The sequence below is a fragment of the Numida meleagris genome, chromosome 1 (assembly GCF_002078875.1).
Source record: "Numida meleagris isolate 19003 breed g44 Domestic line chromosome 1, NumMel1.0, whole genome shotgun sequence".
Taxonomy (NCBI): domain Eukaryota; kingdom Metazoa; phylum Chordata; class Aves; order Galliformes; family Numididae; genus Numida; species Numida meleagris.
In genome coordinates, this window is record NC_034409.1 from 191,493,644 (window position 1) to 191,515,423 (window position 21,780).

At 43.8% G+C, this 21,780-nt stretch overlaps 1 protein-coding gene across 8 annotated transcripts in view; it reads left to right on the forward strand.

Moving 5' to 3' along the window:
* GUCY2F (guanylate cyclase 2F, retinal) overlaps window positions 671–21,780 on the forward strand; it is a 63,871-nt gene continuing 42,761 nt past the window's right edge. For 4 of the 8 annotated variants that reach the window (XR_002434086.1, XR_002434088.1, XM_021383393.1 and 1 more), the window contains exons 1-5: window positions 671–1,200; window positions 2,206–2,282; window positions 15,988–16,790; window positions 18,394–18,695; window positions 19,944–20,298. Coding sequence is in view for 6 of the 8 variants with exons in the window: in XM_021383393.1 (XP_021239068.1) it covers window positions 16,052–16,790; window positions 18,394–18,695; window positions 19,944–20,298 (1,396 nt within the window). In the remaining 2 variants the exon portion in view is untranslated. Of the gene's footprint in view, window positions 1,201–2,205; window positions 2,283–14,871; window positions 15,062–15,987; window positions 16,791–18,393; window positions 18,696–19,943; window positions 20,299–21,780 lie in introns of all 8 variants that reach the window. The other 4 variants (XM_021383364.1, XM_021383385.1, XM_021383373.1 and 1 more) reach the window with 4 other exon arrangements.

Genomic DNA, 21,780 nt, shown 5'->3' on the forward strand with positions numbered 1-21,780 from the left:
AAACTATCACATATGAGATAAACACACCCCATTTATATTCAAACTTTTGCTTGCTAGCTTATTTCATTGTGCATTTTTGTGTTGCATTTTTTTTTCCTCCAGAATAGCACAATAAAAATTTAATGACACTCTGCATATATAATAGACACATATGGAAATCTGTGCTGCTTAAAAGTTAAGCATAAGTGTTCTCCTCATAACTAATTGCTGCAGAGTTTTACACTACCCATAAAAGTAGACTCAGCATGGGGCAGCAATAGCTCGGACTAGCACTTATCCTTTGCTGTCTGGGGATGTGACCCACTTTAACAAATCTTAAATACAAATCCAACCACTGATATAGGCAAGAGAGTGGAATCAAAAACATAATCAGTGCCTAATTCTTAGATAAGTGCTTGTTCTGGATTCTTCCAGCCATCTTGTTATATGACTTACTAGTCCTTGTGGCTTTCAGGCTTTTCTGCTGAAGGTTTTTGGTTTCTTATAGACTTCTGGGAAGCTGTGATATTTCATTGGTGTATTTTTACAAATCTATCTGGGCCCTACAGCCTCATCCGTTCTACTAAGAAATGTGATTGGACAAGTCAGATCAGTGTTAGAGTCTGTGCCCTGGCACAGGTTATTCTGCTGGGGCAGATTCAGACCACACCTGCTGTAACGATATGAGCTGGATGATCTCAGGGGTCCTTTTAGTCAAGTGCTCCTCTGATTTTACCTAAAGAAATTCAGACACTGATGAACAGATCCTTAAAAAATCAGTGCCAGATTCTATTAGTTTAGAGCAAATGTTGAAATAAGCTCCCCTGGACAACCAGCTGAGAGCAGAGCTTGCCATCAGCAGAGATCAAACAACTAAAGCTGAGGTACACTGAGTGATTTATTGCTCTACAGCTGAATTCAGAGCTGGCATTTCCTCCCACAAGAAGTTGACAGCAAACACAGAGCTGCACTGGGCAGCAGGGAACACTGTCCTGCATAGGTGAATGCTGGAGTGGATCTTGCTGCTCTTGGTGTCACTCCCTGCAGCGGTGACTTTGGCACTTCACCCTACAGGGTGACCAGCAGCAGTACAAAGTCAATGCAAAGGAGCTTTATCCAAGATACCACAGCTTGGAAGAGGGATGGTCAACAGAAGATGGCTTATCCTCTTGCACCCAGCACATTGTACTGTATGTCATTGGCTCAGGATAATTCAGGATGGTAAGTAAACTGGAGTCATCAATACCAGTTGTTGAAGTCAACTTCTCCAAGTGTAGCAGCCAGTTATCTATGGCAGCAGACTGTCAAGGAGCAGCAATGGCAGGAGAGGCCCTTCTCTAGCTCTTCCTGTCTTTCCTCATTCCCAACATCCAGGCTAAGCCATGTTCTAGCTCTTAATCAATCCTCAATTTGCTGAGAAGCTTGAGCCATGCCCTGTCTTTGATGCCTCCAGCACTGATGAGAAAGGACTCAAAGACCTTGGTCTAACCTGTTTGGCTTCATGCAACATTACTGAGCTCTGGGCCCTGAACTTTGTGAAGACATTATGTTTTGTTCATGGTACAACAAAATAATCACCCTTCCTTTTCTCCCAAACTAAACGAGCAGTGCCCCTAAGCTAAGTGAGCTTAAATACACAGCTTTCTGGCTCCATGACAGTGAAAATTGGAATTTGGCTAGCAATAAACTTTATTCTCGTTTGCAACAATACCTCAGCCCTGCTTAGTCACTGCTTGAACTGGTGTCAGGGGTTCATTCCCTGGAACAACATGTCTTCTGCCCTAGAACAAGGCTTTGTTGTGAATAGATGGGCGCTGTGAGGGGATTTGTCTGCCTGGAGGGGGGTTCATCTGTGGGTGAGGGCAGAAGAGATGCTTTGATACTGTCCTCTCTCTTACTACAAACGTTTATTCCATGCAAAATTTGGCTTTTTCTTTAGATACATATATTTTCTCTGACCTCCATTAGCATTGGCACAGATGTCCATTCAGGGGAATTGCTTGCTTTTCCTTTATTTATCTGTTTTTCTGGCAGACAATGAAATAATAGGAGTTAACATCCTTGACTGGATGTTTATAGCAAGCCAGTTCCAGCTAAACAAACTCTGGAAGGGACATGTGTATTTTACAAGACCTCAGAAATAATGAGAGCTGATAAGGTTAAATAAAACCCTTGCTAGAGACCATGCCCCATAGACAGGATGTGGTGACTACACTTTGTGTTCAGCTCCTAGGTGGATGCACAATGGGAACACTGGTGAATAAAGACCTATGTATAAGCGACTAGTGAATGAAGACTTACATGTAAGTGTTGAGCAGGAGACACAAATGCATTTCCATTATCGTTTCAACTTGACTCCTTCCACCCCTCTGCAATCATTCAATGACTCCTGTTTCCATGGCAATGAAGGGCCTCAACGTTTTCACACAGTTCTCTTCAAAACACCCCTGTGAGGTGAAGAGGTATTGTCTGCAAGCTGCAGTTGGGGAGATGAGGCACAGCATGGTGTGTTTTAATCCCTCTCCTTTAGCACCTGACTGGAGTGATAGGTTCATTTCAACCCCCACAGCTGCAAGCAAGGAGAGAGCCCAACACCATCACCCCAAAACCCTGCTATGCTCTGGTGTCTCCCTGTTTTGGAGGGGAAAATTACAGATGTAAGGAGTGTTATCCACAAAAAGATCAAAATGTGTTGCTTAGAAGCAGTAAGACTTTGCAAGGGAATGCTAGAAGGCTTCTGGAAAATCACAAAGTTGAATACAGATCCAAGGTGATCCTTCTTACCACATCTCTGATTGCTTGGGTACAGTGACACTTGCACTCCTGTTTACACATGGACCTGGAGGCACTTTATCAAAGGTACTAACATGGGGGCATTGTACCAGGGGGATTAACTAGTAGTGTCAGCCCTCTCATTAGCCCATCCACTCAAGCTGGGGTGCTTTGGGAGCTTCCTTATAAACCTTCTCTTTCTGGACTGCTGTCCTCATCTCAGCCTCTTGCTGAAGACTAAACCACTGATTGCTGTGCACACACACAAACCTCACCTTTCAGAGGACAGAGGATATTGCTTTGCATGCTCAGGAAGTTGGAAGGAACCTTTAAAGGTCATGTAGTCCAACTCCCCTGCAACGAAAAGGGACATGTACAGCTCCATCAGGTTGCTCAGAGCATGGTCTAGCCTGACCTTGAATGTTCACACATAGCCTGGAACAGGAGGAGAACGTCTGGATTCTGGCCACACACCCATACAGAGCTATCTTGTGGCATTTGAGATGCCATGGGGCACCTGAGACATCTGCGTGGGGCTGATAGATATGCCACACAGCCTATGGGAGACCTCTATATCTGAGAGGGTCCCAGGTTGGATGGTACTTGATCGCAGAATCATAGAATCATAGAATGGTTAGGGTAGGAAGGGACCCTTAAGATCCACCACACCAGACAGCCACCATCACCTTCACCCTGCTGGGTCTAAGCATCACTTTAATCACAGCTGAGGACATTCCTGTTCCATGGAGGAACGAGCCGGGTGTTTTGCAAGCATCACACTTCATTAAGTGTTTTTATAGCATTACTTTGCAGCTGCAGAGTGCGGTGAGTGGGGGGCTGCGTCTCTGACTTGCTCAGCACAAGGACTCTTATGCACTCAGCTTGATGAGACCCAGCAATCGTCTGAGCAGGAAAAAACTCAGACTGGCATAAAATGAGGGGTGGTTGCGATAAGTCTGGCATGTGGGGAGTCCTCTGAACTGCCTGTCATCCTCAGACATTCACCACAAGGGAAACTTAATTAAAGTGATGCGTTGTGAGAGGCTCGCCACTCTTCTCACCAGAACAGCTCATCACTTAATCAGAGAAACAAACCATGCTCAGTGTTTTACTGGAATAACTGAGACTCTTTTGGACGGGAGATCCCCAAATACAAAAAGCAAGGCTGAGAGCAATGAAATATATTTTACCAGCACTGTTTTCAGCTTGTCCTAAGGATGAAAATCCTGCTGGTGACGGTTTAGTCTGGATGATGTAGTGTTAAATCACACTTGCACTTGGTAAAATGTGTGGCTGGGAGAGCAGAAAACCCCTCCCTCATCAGGCCCTCCTGCTTTGCTGGTGAGTCCTTGAGTCCTGCAGAAATATATTTCCTAAAACAACCCTGCAACGTCTCTGACAGAGCGGACACTAATGCAGAGTGTCCGATTTCCAGAGAGCTGACTTTGTTGGGATTTGGGGGTGAGCAGGGGATTGGAGAGCAGCCATGAGACCAAGCCACCCCATCTGAGTTGCTTTCCAGTTTAACCAGTTGGAAAACTGTACAGACTGCCAGTGGGGGAGCACACTCTCGTGGGCTATGTGAGGCGAGAGTTTGTGTCAGTTGTTGGCTCAGGGGTGATTAATAAGGAAAAGAAAGGCTGTGGAAGAGGGACATGACAAACCAGCATGGCAGTGAAGCACAACCAGATGTCAGCTTGTTTTGATCTTCTCCTTGAAGAAGCAAGGAATAGGGAAGACAAATAAGCCCTCCAGTGTCAGAGCCACTTTTGGCACCGCTGTAGTGCTTGAGACCAGCTGAGATGAAAGGGAATGTCCAAGGCTGGGGGTTGTGAACTGCAGGATCATGTAGGACATCCTGCTGCAAGGCACAAATGCACTGGGTTTGCTCTGTCTTGCTCCATGTCGGGGCTTTGTCAAAGCCACCACCACATGAGGATGGTGGCAGGGCCAGCAAATGTTGGATATGTGTTATTCTATCAGTGGTGGTGAGAAGGGGGTAAACACAAAGAGGCAGAAGAAGGATGAGAAGAAGAAACTATATGGTGGTGCATGGCTCCTGGCTCAAGACATATGTCTCCTTATAATGTCATACAGCTATTTTTATCTCCCCTTATAATGTCATGCAGCCATGCTTCTTATTGCTGTGTGGATGAAATGGTGTGGCCTATCATCTTTAAAACACCTGTGACAAAGCAGGGAACCTTGAACCCACTGTCCTGCATGAGACTCACCTCTTTGGACATCCCTTGGTATCCAGTGAAAAAGATACAAGTTAGGGTGCTCCTATTGTACCCACATACCCATCTCTGCAGTGAGCCAGGCAGGAAATCCTTTGGCAGACCCTCATCTAGACACTCTAGTGCTCAGGAAGAGCAGTGTAAATTGCTCAGCATGGGGTGAAACATGGTTTGCACATATGTCTACAGTCTCAGGGAAGAAGCAGAAGCGAAAGCTTTCTGCCACACCTGCTGCATTATCTGCTTAGTATTGCAGTCACTGGCACTGATGCTGATCCAGATGCAGGCTTGGAAGCGTTTCATGCTTTCTGAAACACAGAAGAGTATCCCAGGCTCCAATATCATGTTGTGTAACGCAGCATGTTCTTCTCTAGTGACAGCTCCTTTAGAAGAAAAGAGGCAAGTGTGTCTCTTTTTCACAGCATTAATCCCACAGTATCAGTAGCAAAATGTAGGATACCTTCCCTGCATTCTTACCCATAATAAGTCCACTTGAGAAAGAGACAGCCTGAGGAGCTGGAAAAGGGATGTCTCACCAGACCTCTCTCTTTCGTCTGTCTTTGAGCACTGCAAGCCTCACAGAGATACTCTGGCATCAGTCTGAAATGTCAAATGAGAGCCTGGCCAGGGTTGGAGTCTGGTCTTGGACTGCATGTGGAACTTCGTGATCCTGTATGGGAAGTTATAAAGGCTAATGAAACTGAATTATGAAAAGTCAGGACAATCCCACAAAGACATGGGAAGTTTGAGAGGGATCTTTCCTGACCAATCCCTGATTGTCTTCCCTGAAGCTCTCTCTGCAGAAACCCGCAGACATCCGTGTGCCCTGGCCTCATTATTGGCAAGCCAGGTTGTTCCTAGGACAGCAGATCCTTCAGCGAGGTGTCACATAACCCAGTAGCCAGAAAGAATAGTCCCTTCTACTTCTCAGTACTGTTCTGCCTACGTAGCCCAGGAACCCCAGGCCTCAGGTCTTAGGGTGTGATTCTGAAAGCACCATCAGCAAATATAAACACAGGGAAGAGATGGACACAGTCAATGACAAAGCTTCAATCCCGGAGGACCTCATGTTAGTTGAGGTTTGGGCCAACAGAAACCTTGTGTTATTCAGCAAGGAGAAGTGCAAATTTCTGCAGTTGGGGCAGAGTAAATCCACACATGAGTGCAGGCGTGGAGGCCTTTGACTGGTAGGACTGAAGATCAAGGCTGTAATGGAGGCCTGTTTGGATGTGAGCCCACACCATGATTAAAGCAAACAGTTGCATTGGGATACACATGACCAGAAGCTCCAGTGAAGTTCTGATGCATTTCTGCTTTGCATGGGAAAAGCAGCTCCTGGAATAATCATTCTGAGCCCCCCCAGCTGCAATGAAAGTGGAGGTTATCTATGGAAGGCCTTCCTCTACAATCTGTTGAGGGTGATCTGTGGAGGCTTAGTCATGTTTTTCATGACATATGGGGAAACACTGGATCAGACGGGCTCATTTAGACCAACAAGGAAGAGACCTCCATTCAATAGCAACCAGCACTGTAAGGACGATTGGAGAAATGACAGGACCCAATTCTTAGGAGTGCCACATAATATATCAATGGGAATGAGATGCATCATGACTGGGAGGTGCAGGTTCAGGTTGCTCAGTAAGAGAAAGCTTTCTCTGTAGGACAGTAATGCAGCCCTGGTAGGTCACCGGAGAGGTGCTGGACTCTCTGCTCTTGGAGGATATCTATGCTCTCTGGTAGGAGCGTGAGCTGAGGATGGATGACTTAGCTCCAGCCATCCTGTCTGGACCCCACCCAGTATATCCACAGCTCTTCAAATCCCAAAAAATTTCCAAGCCCCAGGTCAGTGGATCTGTCTCCTCAGGAATGTGGCATTTTACCAGATGTGGCTATTTCTCTTCCTTTTTTTCTCCTGTGCCTCCAAGCATCTGAAGTTTCCATGCTGGCTTATTTCTCAGAAATAGGCACAAACATCTCATGTCTGCTGCCCATCCACAGCACTGCTGGAGGCAATGGAACAACACAAAGCCAGTCTGAGAGGCTTACCATTATCAGCTTAGGAGATGTAGGTCTCCGGGGAATTTTAATCAGCAGAGACACTTTCACACCCAGAGAGACAAAGATATTATCAATTCCCTTAAATGGGCCCCAGAAGAGGTGAGCTGCAGGACTCTCCCACCATTCATCCCATCATACAAATTGCTCCAAGGACCACCACAGTGCCATGCTGATTCCCAGCAGCTAATGCTGTGACTTTTCTGCCACAGATGTCCTTTTGCAAAGTTTAATTTCTCTGCCACTAAAGGATTTCCTTATCCACGTAGAATACCAGTTTCTCTTAAATGCACCCTATGTGATGGTAACTCTGTAAAGCTGTGCTGTGCCACAGCAGGCTGCTGCTATTGACTGGTGCCTCGCTGCCTATTTTCAGTGCCTATTTTCACAAGTGGTTCTGATTTGTTTTTTTTTCTCCTCCTCTCTGAGGGCACTTGGCCTACTGTAGTGTACCATGCTGGGCAGCAACAGATAATAAGGACTTAGTGAGGTGTTAGCCTGAATGTGCGTGTTTCAGATGGAGAGATTACTACCTGGGGGCTTGTACAGGACTGACTACTGGAGAACTGGGATTTGAAGTACGGCAATAGGGAAGATTTAGACTGGATATAAGGAAGAAGTATTTTATGATCAGGATGGTGAGGCACTGGCACAGGTTGCCCCAAGAGGTGGTGGGTGCCACATCCATGGAGACATCCAAGGTCAGGCTGGACGGGGCTCTGAGCACCTGACTGAGCTGTAGGTGTCCCTTTTCACTGAAGGGGAGTTGAACCAGATGGTCTTTAAGGGTCCCTTCCAGCTCAAACGACTCTATGATGCTATGGATATTTGCACTGGCATTAATCTTTTGACTTGTTTCAGGCAACACCCTTCATTAGACTCTCCTTGAAAAAACAAATTACGTGGCTGATGTCACCATAGATGAAAGCAATTTATCTTTTTATTTTTTCTTTTTATTTCTTCTTTCCATGGTTAAGTGAGCCGTAGATATTGCTGGTTATTTGATGGCTGGGTCCCATTTAGGACTGATTGTATCTATACCCTGTAGACAAGAGAAGAACCCGAAGACAAAGAGAAGGAAACACTGGGGTGTTTCTCTTTGTTATCTCAGATGTTCCCTTTACTGAAGAGTTAAAGTAGTGATTAGCAGATGAGCTACTCTAGCTGGATTAACTGAGTTAGAGCAAGGGTGTGAAATAACCATCTGCAACTGTCCATGTGGTTTGAATCATAGAATCATTTGAGCTGTAAGGGACCCTTAAAGGTCATCTAGTTCAACATCCCTGCAACAAACAGGGACATCCAGAGTTGAATCAGTGTCCTCAGAATGGACTTCAGAAACAGACATCTCAAGGGTAATCTTTATGAGTGATAATTAAAAGGCATTAAAAATAGGCGTGCACTGAAACAGTGGATATTGACCCTCATTAGAGTTCTGTGCAGGCTCTGGAAAAGAAGTGAAATCAGAAAAGGCTGCTTCAGAGAGGGTCCTCAGAAAGCCTTTAATAAAAATTCCTTCAGATTAGCTTTTCTACCTGTTTAAATAGGGTTGGTTAATTGCCAGCAGGCACTTGCCCAACCCTATGAACAGAATGGCAACGGGAAGGTTTGGGCAGACCCCTTGTTTTTCATGGGAGAAGACTTTGCAGAGAGTCAGGAGAGACAGAACTGCAAGATGCAGTCCCAAAAGACTTGGACCACAGGTGAAGCAGGATAGCTGAAAACCTGGTTCAGATAGCACAGTGGGGATGCTACATCATTTTCTCATGTCATGCTGTAAAATGGCTGAGGCTAAAGCTCGTGGAAGTTGGAAGGAGGTTGCTGCCCAGTAAGACCTTCCACCTTCCCTGGAAATTTCATGCACTATAGTTCGTTTTTTTTGTTTGTTTCTTTCTTTTTCCCTGGCACTCCCCATTATGGATGAAGTGGTATTAGCAAATGAAGACATAAGAAATCATGGTTCGTGTGCTCAAGAAACATTTAGATATAGTGTTGAGAGACATGGTTTAGTGGGGTTATATTGGTGGTAGGTGGATGGTTGGACTGGATGATCTCGTAGGTCTTTTCCAACCTAGCTAATTCTATGATTCTATGATTCTATGGTATATTCAACTGGTAAATTAATAATGTACACCGTGACAGGAGAGTTCTGATGTAGTGAAGATTGGGTGCTGGGGAGCCCAGATGCTGGTAGAGAAGGGAGTTGAGGTTGAGTCTACAGTTAATAGGGGGTATGTACCTCTTGGTTCTTGTTTTATCCCACACCAAAGAGAACAGAAAACTCTATGAAAAATGCACACTTTTCTTAAGCAGCCTAAACTAGGTAGCCAAATTGTGTGTATTCTCAGTTTCTAAACCTTTAAGTGATGATGATAGTCCTGTTCTATCACCAAATATCTTCTAGATGATTGGATAGCTTGTCAGCAGGATACAAAGGTGGGTATAATGATGTGCAGGGTTGGAGGTGGAGGAAGAGAGAGCACCAGTAGTGCATGGTCTGTGCTGTAGTTCAATATCTAAGTTAATGCTTCTCCAGGAAACATTTTAAAGTTCAGATGCATAGATAAAGTTGTAAAATGGGCTATTTCTTCAAGCTGCCAAATTGCCAGAGGCTAGGAGAGAGCTGCTGGGACAGAAGATGTTCTGGGTTTGTTTTCTCCATGGAGTTTGTAAAGCCTTGATGTAAACAAAATGCAAGTTAGTGTTGCGTTCAAACTTTATTTTAGGGAGAAATTCAATTTATCAGATCTGTCAGAATCTAATAAATGCTCCAGTGAGGTTATGTGGTTTCGGGAAGGCTTGCAGCATAGCAAAGAGTAAGTCATCATACAAAACGTCAGCCAGCCATTCATGAGTCGGTTGACGCATTTGGAAGTCGTGTTACCATTCACCGTGAACAGAGCTGGCCAAAACCCATCATTCTTTGTCTGCCAGAAGATTTACTGGGAATATATTTATTTATTTATTTATTTATTTATTTATTTATTGCTACACTGCACTGAAGCCATTCATTTCCAAAATATCCAAAGAACTGCAAACTTCGTGAAACTCTAGAAGTGCTGGGTGAGTTTGCTGTTCTCCTCAGGTTTCCTGTTAAAGCCATCCATGAAACTGTCATTGTCGCTGAGCTGCTATGGCTGTCTTCCAGGCTCCTTTGTGAGGGCTGGACTTGCAGAGTATATATCAAACACTCATTTTTGCTTTCAGCTACCCTACCTTGATGGTCCTTGAGGTCTCTTTCAACCCAAGCCATTCTACCCATGAGATAGACCTACTTGATATCTCTATTCACAAATAAAACTCCTGGCAGTTTATAAGGCCTCCAGACACAGCTCTAGACATTGCAAGAAAAACTTACAGACTCGCTGGGCAAGTGTTTTTCATGAGCTACTCTTATCTCCTACTGCACGTAATTTTAAATTGCTTAAATAGTCCTGCTTCATTAAGCCTCATGTAGAGAAAATGGTGAACAGTATTCACTTCTTAGTTCAAATCAGAGAGAGATTCTAAGATGTTGGAAATGTTCCCTGGAAGAGATTTCTCTATTTATTGCTAAATAATGAGCTTCTGGAGATGATGTTATCAAATTACATGCTCGGATTTTGATGCCTAAATAAATATATATATTAAGACCTCATCTGGTGTTATAAGGCTGTTCTCTGCCAGCTCTAATACCAACAGCCCTAACTACCTGCATTGTCATATATTCCACTAACGTCAGTGCCAGAGACTTCAGATCTTACAAGATATGAAAGCAGCATACAAGAAAGCCAATTAAATTGAACCACTTTCAGATAGAAGTCATTTGAGCCTGATTCTCCAGAACTCTTCAGGGCTGACAAATCTGGTGCAAAACCAGACAAACTGGAGGGATAAAAAAAAGAGCATAAAGGGATTCTATATACTGGCCTACAACTTGAAAACAGGGTAATATGGCACAGCAGGGCGTTCCCTCCCCAAAATACACAGCATTGCCAAAAAACACGGGATGTCAAACCCTTCTGTACCACCCTGCCAAGAAGCTGATGTCACATTGAGTTGATGTCAAGCTTACTCAAAGTCAAGGAAAGGACAAAATGGAGAGGAACTGGTAATGAATTACAGAACGAAAATTAACTAATGCCAGTCAGGGAGGTTGGCAAGGTAATAAATCTTATCAGCTCAATTTTACATAATTTTTTATTGAGTCACAAGTCTGAAACATGACATCAAGTGCTGATGTTGTCTTCTTAAATCCTGCAAGGCATCATCTGACTGAAAGGTGATTATTTGGGGGAGATAATTTGTGCTTCACTGTCATTGTGTCCACATCACAAGGAAATAAAAATGATTAATTGATATCTTGAAATAAAACACTGGATGAGGATGCCTCATTTGGTAGTGTTTTCTAGTGGAGCCTCAGGGGGATCTCATTTTTTTTCCCAGTGTTGTTCAATAGCTCTATCACATTATCTTGGAAGAAACAGAAAAGTCATTATTGATAAAACTTGCAGATTGGCCTGGACCTCTCATTAAGCAGACACATTTAAGCAGTGTCCTTTAAACCAAAAACCAAATGGGTTACACAGAATCATAGAATCACAAAATCGTAGGGGTTGGAAGGGACCTCTGGGGATCATCAAATCCAGCCCCCTGCTACGGCAGGTTCCCTACAGCAGATTCATATACACTGGAACAAAGAATTTGTGTTGTACTTCCAAGGCAGGCATTTGTATTAAGGAAAGCAGAATTGAGCTTGCAAACAGTGTTGCTGCAATGGTGCTCATGTGAATGACATTATTTTAGTGGGCGTGGTGGCGATGGGTTGATGGTTGGACTAGATGATCTTAATGGTCTTTTCCGACCTTAAGGATTCTATGGTTCGATACATGGAGAAAAATAGGTGACAAGCCATGCTATCACCTTTATAATCACCCGTGAAAAAGTGAAGCTTACTAATGGATACTATTTCTAATTTATCCAATAAAGAGATAAGGAAAAGTAAAAAAAAACAATGTCCAAAGTGTTATTAGGACAAAACCCTGGAAGCATGCTCTATGGCAAAAGCCTAAAGGAGATGTTTACTTGTTTTACACAGAGGATGACTAGGATGTGGGCTAATTATGGTTTGCAAATGCCTAAGGGGAGGTGATATTTATTGTGCTTCCTGGCTTTTTGTTTCTCAGGCAAAGGCGAACGAGAGCCTGTTGCAGGAAGCTGAAGCCAGACACGTTAGACATGAGGTGGATATTTTTATGTTGACAGTAATTAACAGTTGGAATAATAGAGAGGAGAACCTGACAGATCCTCCAAGGCTTGGGCTTTTAATTAAGGCTCAGAGGACCTGAACAAAAGCTGAAGCATTGCTATGCTGCTCTCCCTCAGTTTTCTCTATAATCATTGGAGAAGGAGATTTTTCAGCAGGGAGCGTGGTAATGGAAGCCAAGCATTCCCCATTTCTCTCTGCTGGCTGCAGAGGGTTCCAGTGAGATCAGCTGTATTCGGCAGCATCCTCTGGGATAAGCAGTTACAAAATGCATTTTACTTCCAGCATGCCTGGCCAGGCTGCTGTGAGAGATTAGAGCACCCTCTTCTGCTCTAAACACTTAAAGCAAAGTGAGACAGCTGCAGCTCAGGCTTCCCATGGGAAGCGCTATGGATGCATAAATACATACAGCTCTCACTCACTCCAGTGAACACAGAAGCACTGGGAATCTGATGGTGTACAAATAACAGCATGGCAGAGAAACACTGTGTGATGTGGGTGTTGCAGCAGCGATGAGTTTAAGATGTGGGGGAAAAAGCAAGCTTCGGAGGCATAGATAGGATCTTAAACTTTAACCAGAATTAACCATAATTCCAGACAGACAGATTGACTTATTAACATTTTTAAATTATTTTATTTTGCCTCAGCTGTGTGATTATTGGCACAGGCTGCCCAGGGAGGTGGTGGGGCCACCGTACCTGGAGGTGTTCAAGAACCATGGAGATGTGGCACTGAAGGACAAAATTACTGGGAGTGGTGGTGGGATGGGTTGGGGTTGGACTTGGTGATCTTAGAAGTCTTATCCAACCTTACTGACTCTATGATTCTGTGTAGAGCTAGCAAGGTTAAATCCAGCCCTGGGTATCCTAAGCATTGGATGGACAGGGCAGAGGTATAGGAGGTAACCAGCTTCTCATATAGAGAATTATTTGATTGCATGAGGGTCTGCTCTTTCACTGGCAATCAAGCAACAAGCAGAAGGGAGAAAGGGATGGAGGTTTCAATCCATTTGGCTATGGAAAAATATTAATTGTTAAGAGTCAGGGTAGGTATACTAATAAAAACACCTCTACATCAACTACTTTTTAATCTTCCATTGTTGGATGCCTAGCTCAAAACTTTTTCTTTTCAACATGAGATGTTTTAACGCTGTAAACATCCCCTAGAAGTGATGCCTGTGGTGCTACAGCAGGAGACTCTGAAACTGCTGACACGGAATGGAATTCACCTGTGCAGTACCACTGTCAATACAAAAATAGAGAAAACAGTGAATGTGTCACAGATCACAGCATCGTAGAAGCATTTGAGTTGGAAGGCACCATTAAAGGTCATCTAGGAACAGGTATATTTGCATATACATATACACATAAATTAAACTTCTATGTTCACACTCCTAGCTGCACAAACTTTGTATAATTTCATTCTTTGATCAAAACCTGGTGTGCAAGCTTAATTTACTGGTTGCACACTAAGCAGCATCCTGAGTCCGGGCTTGAAGTTCGTGTGCTTTTTAAGCACTTTCCAAATGTGAAGCGCTTTGGTAATTCCTGATAACTGTCTTGAGCTGCAGCGATCACCACTGAAGCAAGTTTCCAAGAACCTTCCTAAATCTGTGCAAGGAAATGAATGAGCAGAAGGAAATGAATGGAGTGAGGTGCTCTGCCCACTGCACCTGAGTGACTTTGTGGCTTCCCATAACTATTAGTCATAAAAGGAGACCTACTACTGAACACACACTGAGAGGAGACGTATGTAATTTATATGACATACTTGAAGTACTGCTGAAGGGTTGAGTTACAAATGGTTCTTTCTAGACCGAGTGCTGGTCCTATGACCTCAGCTAAATTATTGTAAGGGGCCTCGTATTGTAGCTAGGCCAGGTGTGGCGATGTTCAAGGTCTCTCCAGTTTGACATTATCATTGCCAGGTCCACTGGGGAAGGAATGAGTCTAGAGGGGGTTATTGAAGATTTCAGTTGCAGGGAGAATCCTAAAAGGCCCAGGAAAATAAGCAGTAATCTTTCACTGCAAATGTAAAAAGCTCTGTGCGTGTCATGATGGGTAGCAAAGCAAAAAACATGAAAATGTAAAACATCAGTAGCATGGTGGAGCCCAAAAACAAATATCCCACTTAACCCAGACCTGATATAGCTCTTAGCTCTGCTGCTTTCAGGGCACGAGTAGAGCTATCACTGCTGTGGTGCACAGAGACTGAGCTGTTCTGCAAGGGGCAGATCTCAGGAGCTAATCCCACTAATCCAAGGGCAGAGCTTTAAGATGCCATCTCTACAATTGCTGAGTTAGATACGAGTAAGTCTTTGCACAGAGACAGTTCAGAGGGAGGCAGCTTGGGAGTTCTGCAAGACCTTCACTGAGGGCCAAAGATCTTGGGATGATGCACTCCAAGTCATGAAACCGTGGAGGAGAAGCACGGTCCTGACCAAAGGGGGCACAGGAAACTTTTGAGATCGCATGGAGCATCCCAGCAGAAGTGTCCCATGCAAACCGTGAGCTCAAGGAGGTGAGCACCCAAGCACGTTTGCATGGAAGACTGACCACACATTGCCTCTTCCTGGGGCAGGAATCACATCCAAGGAGAGCCATCACCACCAGTGAGAAGATGCTCTGCTGCCTGGTGGCTTTTTCTGGAGACCTCTCCCCTTAAGGGATCGGCGGGTGTATTTATAGCATGTTCTGCACTGCAGTGCTCTGCATTGCATCTCTTGGAGGCTGGGGATCCAGGATAAAAATAATTCTCCAGAAATGAACAGGTAAGCTGGTAAGGGAGATAGTACTTCTAGAGCACAAACCTGTTTGGCTCAGCAAATTTTCTAAGCCCTGGGATGACAATGTCGATGGTTGAGAAACTGTTATGGGTTTGGGATTTCTGTGCCTGGATGTGAAGGGAAAGGTTTTTACTCCCAACAAACACATGGCTCTGAGTCTTTAACCAAGTGTATTTTATGCCAGGAGTGAACACTAAGCTTTTGCCATGGCAGTTGTTCTGCAGTTTTATCTAAATCAAATCATAACCCTCCTTTTCCCTCGTATTGTGATTACCTGTTAATGCATCTTTCATTTTGCCAAGTTTAAAAGACTCTGGCAAGTGAGACAAGTTTGTCCTTGAAAATCTTCTTCAGAAAGTTTTAATATCTTATGCACGTTTATATACACCTGTAAGTACATGCATATATGGATCAATACATGTGTGTATGTATTTATGTATATATGGGCCCTAGTATGTGTTCAAAACACACTGAGGATTTGGGATTGGTGAAAAGTGCTGGCTCAGTGCATTTCACCTTTGTGTGTTCTTACCTGTGTGTTTATCTGTGTGATTTGGGACTTATCCTTCCAAAGAACTGAGAAAATAGCATACCCCTGGGTTGTGCTTTCTGCTGCAAACAAAGCAGAGTCTCTCTTCACTAGCTCATTCCAAAATATATAGCAAAACATTTTAAAAAGTTTTTATAACTGTGCAGTTCAGGACGACAGCAAGTTTAATTGATGATTTGTATGGTTGTCTGTGTGGTACAATGGCTTTTGTGGTGCATGTCCGTGGGTCTGTGCAGGTTTTTGGCACCTCACACACTTGCACCTTGAGAACTGTTGAGTAATTTGGGCTGATTCTGCTGTATCTACATGCACTGAAGAAATCCGTATGCAGGAAGGCAAATGTAATCTGCTTTTCTTCCAGCAGCTGGTAATGCACTGCTTGGCTTCCTGAAGAACTTGATTTAAGTCTCCCCACTTGTAAAACAATGACATTTCTCCTACTGTGTCCTAACAGCTTGTTCTGGGGGCTGCCACAGCACATTGAATCGCATCACATCAATAATAGGAATCCAATGAAGATATTTTTCTGTGCTCTCTGGTGGGTGCTGTTGGGAATAACCATACTTACCTCTCCAGCACATTGCCTTGTTTTTAAGATTGGACTGCTCGGACCCTGGAACTGTGATCCCTTCTTTTCCAAAGCCTTCCCCCATGCAGCTGCCAGGTTAGCAGTGGAACGAATAAGCAAGGACCCTTCAATAGATCTTGGCCACAGGTTGGATTATGTGGTCCTGCAAGAAGAGTGTGAGACATCAAGAGCTTTGGTTAGATTCATTGACTTTGGAAAGACTTCATCAGCTTTCATAGGCCCTTTGAACCCTGGCTTCTGTGAGGAGGCTACATATTTAGCGGAAAACTGGAATAAAGCCATCTTCTCATGGACGTGCATCAACTACAAACTGGATTCTACCACCCGCCACCCTGCATTTGCCAGAACCCTGCCTTCTCCAACCCGAGTTTTGTTTACAATAATGAAGTATTTTCATTTGGCTCATGTTGGCATCATCGCTTCCAATCAGGCTGTTTGGGTGGACACATCCAACAAGTTAGCGAGTGCCCTCAGGAACCAGGGGCTACCAGTGGGCATCGTTACATCCGTGGGTAAGGGAGAAAAAGGCATTGAAGACACTTGGAACAAAATCAAAGAAGTCAGTGGCATTAAAAGTAAGTGCTTTGAATCTCACTCCTTTTTTTTTTATTTCATTATACTTTTTTCTCCATTGTTATCCAGTGAGTGTAGTCTAGAGAATGAAAGTTTGAAGTCAAGCAGAGTTTTGTCTAAACTTCACAGAGGCAGAGCTTCAGGTGAAAGAATGCTGGGCATTTTGTACATGATAGGGATAGACTAAAATATTCTTCTGTGTCATCAAATTTAGGGTCCAGCGTGTCTGAAAGGATAGTACTTAATATAGATGGGTGTTGGTGCTTGACCCTATCAAGTGTAAAGAGGGGTTTGTTGGAAAGCTTTGTACTGTTAGTGTTTTTGATTATGGATTATCAGAAATCTCATGCTTTGGAAATACTATGTCCTTGGTACCTGTGTTCACTGAGGTATTGGAGGTCAAATTCAGTGTTATAGCACTACAGCAATAGAAGAGTCCCTGCTGGTATACAACTCCAGTAGCAAGGAATGATCTGTTTTCTCTTGAGAAAAGTGAGTAGAAGTTTTCCTGGTTCAAAGATCCATTTAGGAAGTCTGTAATGTAGCTCCAATCCTGGATGTATACCTTTGCAACCAGCACTGCAAATCCAGATGATGATGCATTTTAGCTAAGGCATTTTAGCTAATGAAGGCAGAAAGTTGCTGTCTAACCTGGAATTTTATCAGTGCTTAGATCTGTAATGGAAACCAAATCCACCTTGGATGAGTTAATCTCATCACCTTCACAACACTCTATGTGAGTTAGAGATGATGGATTGCTTTCATAACCATTGGAAGGAACAAGTCCCACTTCAAAGATGATTCATCTGACCAGCTTCAACTCCCTGCAGCAGTATGTGATAAATCTCTGCCTAGACATATCTGTTTGTTTCCTGTAATTCAGACACCCAAGGGGGAACTGGAGTCTCCTCTTCAGAGATCTCCAAAAGCCCCTGGACGTGGTGCTGGGCACCCTGCTCTGAGTGTCTGTGCTGGGGCAGAGGTTAGACCAGAAGGACCCAGAGGTGCCTCCAGCCTCAGCCACTCTGTGATACTGTGCTAGAGCCAATGAGTACTTTGGAAATCCCATTATACAGATAGTTATTTCACCAGACACTGGGACACTGGCACCATGTCATTTTGTGCAGATAAAGATGTAGACTCTGGGATGGTCAGCCATAGACCGGATGAAACACAAGACAGCATCCAACCTAAAAACTGTATAGATAGTGGCAGGATGAATGGATGGAGCCTGAGCATTGCAGGTGCAGTCACCTCAGGCCACATAAAGGGAAAGATCGTGTCTCAGTCAATGAGAGCAGAGGGCCATCATTACACTGCATGTTAGCCCATGGCTCACTTCTGTCGAAATTTCTCTGCAGTCATCCTTCTGTACGACTCCAGGAATGGGTATTGCTCACAGCCTCCTTTGCTAGATGTTGCAGACCTGCAGAGATCAAACAAAATGAGCATAATTCCCAACTTCTTTGGCTCATTATGTGGGTAGGGGACCATTAGGATCTGACCTGATACAGCAGTTCAGACAGCTCTTTCACTGGAGGGAGCTATTTAATTTTGAAAAGCCCAAATGGATTAACAACACTGTCTGTGATCCTTATGTTTCAGTTATCCTTCTGTGCATGCATTCGGTGCTCATTGGAGGGGAGGAACAGGCCGCCTTACTCAAAAAAGCACAGGAAATGGGACTAACGGATGGAAGATACGTCTTCATTCCATATGACACTTTACTTTACAGCCTTCCTTATGCAAACAACTCATTCTATGTCCTCGACAATGACAGAAAGCTCAAGGAAGCTTATGATGCTGTGCTGACCATCACACTGGAGTCTGGAAACTGGACATTTTATGATGCATTCAGGGAAGCTAAAGAAAATGGTGAAATAGCCAGCGAGTTAGAAGATACGCAGGTAAATATTCTTTTTCTTGGATTTCCCTGGGGCGTGGTAACAGAACGCATGGGACAGACAATAGCTGTATAGAAAGGACAGTGGAGAGACAACCCAGATTGTGTGCACTTGTATTTTGAGAAAACTATAGTGAAGGTTGGATGTAGCATGCATTTGCTTTGAAAATGTAATTCTTTTCATTGTCTGACAGTCAATTAGTTCAACTGTAGAACCATGATGGGAATTCAAGAGAAAGAGATTGTCTTTGAGGCTCTTGGATTAGTTTTGCTACATGCTAACTGCAGTACACTCAAGATGAAGTGGTCTCTCTTAAAGTAGATACAGTCTGTGGATATTTTAATGCTCCAGAAGGAGAAGCCCGAAAGGCCTGATAATCTGTGTGAATGCAACAAACAAAATAATGGATGCACCTAGATGATAAATATCATTGCTGCCTCATTCTTCTTAGCACTGTTAAAATGAGAGGTGATGGCCTTAAGTTGCACCAGGGAAGTTTCAGGTTGAATATTAGGAAAAATTTCTTCTCAGAAAGAGTGGTAATGCATTGGCACAGACTGCACAGGGTGGTGGTAGAGTCACTGTCCCTGAAGGTGTTCAAGAACCATGGAGATGTGGCACTGAGGGACATGGTTAGTGGCACTGAGGGACATGGTTAGTGGGCATGGTGGGGATGGGTTGATGGTTGGACTAGGCGATCCTAGAGGTCTTTTCCAACCTTAATGATTCTATGAATCTGAGGTGAAAGTTATTTTTTTGAACATGCTAGGACAATTATCTCTAAGTCTATCTAAGAAAACACAGATTCCACCTTGTAGACCTCAGAAGGACAATTGGAGACTCTGTCATGCAGATGAGATACGGGATTCAGCTGTGCTACTCTTCAGATTTCATTATGATCTTTCAAAAACTGTAAGCAATTTTAAGGCACTGTTTATCATATCTGTGTGGATGTTACATCAGAAGCAGATGGTTCATGCCTTGAAAGCATCCATTTCTTTTCCTTCTTTGTAATAGGAGCCCAGGTTAACCATACTGATTGTAGGATTCTTCACTGTAGGTGAAATACCCAAGTCCTCTAATATATACTCCTAGCTATCAGTCTGAGGTTTCAAATGTCAAACCTGGAGAACAAAACCAGGTTTCAATACTTGAGTTTACAGCTAATGCAATGTGACATCTTTTGATGCAAATGTAAAACTAGAGGTTGACAGCACTATATCCTGACCTTAATTTCTCCTGTGTCTTCAGGTTTCTCCACTCTTTGGGACAATCTATGATGCCATTTACTTCATGGCACTGGCAATCAACAGGGCTCAGAGGAATGGAGCCTGGGTCTCAGGAGCTAATATAACAGAGCATACAAGAAACGTCAGTTTCCATGGATTTAGCCACTGGGTAGAGACAGACAGCTGTGGGAAGTGGCTGTGCAACTATGTGGTACTGGACACAGATGGTCACGGGAGCCAGCTCTTCCCAACCCACTTGCTGGACATGTCTTCAGAGTCTGTAAATCCCCTAGGCCAGGACATTCACTTTCCCAGTGGAGCCCCACCCAAGGAAGACTGCAGCTGTTGGTTTGATCCAGATGTTCTCTGCTCTGGAGGTAAGAAAGACAAAGTAGTATGGCCAGATGGCCCATGCCTCTTGTTCATTTCATCTTCTCTCTTACTGGGAGTGATTGCCACGTAAATCAAATCTCCCCAAGGAGAAAAGACTAATCTCAAGACATTCACGTGAATCTGTCTGGTTATTATGCTAATTGTAGTGGTAATCCTATGCAGAGATCCCACTATTGATCTACATTGTTTTTAGGTCAATAACGTTGTTGCCCCTCTTGTGTGCTTGGAAGAGTTTTCCAGATTTAACGGTCAACATCAATTTGACAGCAAGTAATGCCATATAGCAATCAATATATGCCAGAGGCTCAACCCAGCACTGTGTCCCTGTCCTGAGGGACAAAGCACTAAGAAAATTTGTGTTACAACAGCCTTCTTAGACTGCACATCTGCAGATGCTCTCACCATCTGCCCTGGCCCCAGTTTCTTTAGGCAGTTAGGTATGTGGCATTAAGGATTAAAACCTTATCAAGAAAAGAAAATAACCATTAGTCCAAAGAAATCGATTTAAAGTAGGCAACAGAAGTGGTCACTGAAGGCAAGACCTTCCTAGGTTTGCTGGACTGGGTACTAGCTTTTTTACTGTTATTAATATGAGACATTTTTGAAGTTAACGGGAAAACAACTCTCAAGGGAGGATACTTAGCCTCCACTTAACATATTTATTTATAATAACATGCATTTATTCCTGCTTTTCTGGGATATGACTTAGACAAACTCAACCACTTCTACAGAATTCTTCATTCAGAAGCTGAGAAAAACATTCCTCTTGGTTCAGCCATAGCTGGTTTAAATCATAGAATCATAGAGTCATAGGATATCCTGAGTTGGAAGGGACTCATAAGGATTATTGAGTCCTGCCGGTGTAGCTCCATGGACACTGGAGATGCACTGATCTTACAGCCGCTGACAAACTACAGAAGAGGCAAATACAATGCTACCATATATCTCATTCTACATTGTCTCTTGGAAAAGTATAGCAATTCAGATTCTTCTTGCGGTCTACAGAATATTCCAATTGATTTTTAGGGAGGTCGATTTTATGTTCATGCCTTTACAAAAGTATAAACCTCAAGGCATTTGTCAGTGAAGTGGTAATTTATTATTATGACTAATATTTCAGAGAGCAAATTTTGTGACTGGAATTGAAGCCAGGCCTCAGTCTGTCTTATGTAAGGTTTTAGGGCTGGAGGAGGTGTGGATGTGGAACTGCCAAGGTGCTGAGAGAGGGAGAGGACGTCTGGATCATTCACAGATGGCTTCTGAAGATCTCTAAGGAGGAGACTCCTCAATTTCTCTCAGACCCAGTGTCAGTGCCCTGGCAACACATGGCAAAGCAGAGCTGCCCAGGGCCTGACAGACCTCCTCTGGGCCCCACTGAGCAGAGCCAGGCTCCATCCTCTCTGCACCTCCTGCAGGGATTTATGGCCATGGATGGGATCCCCCATCAGAGTCTCTGGGGGCCACCT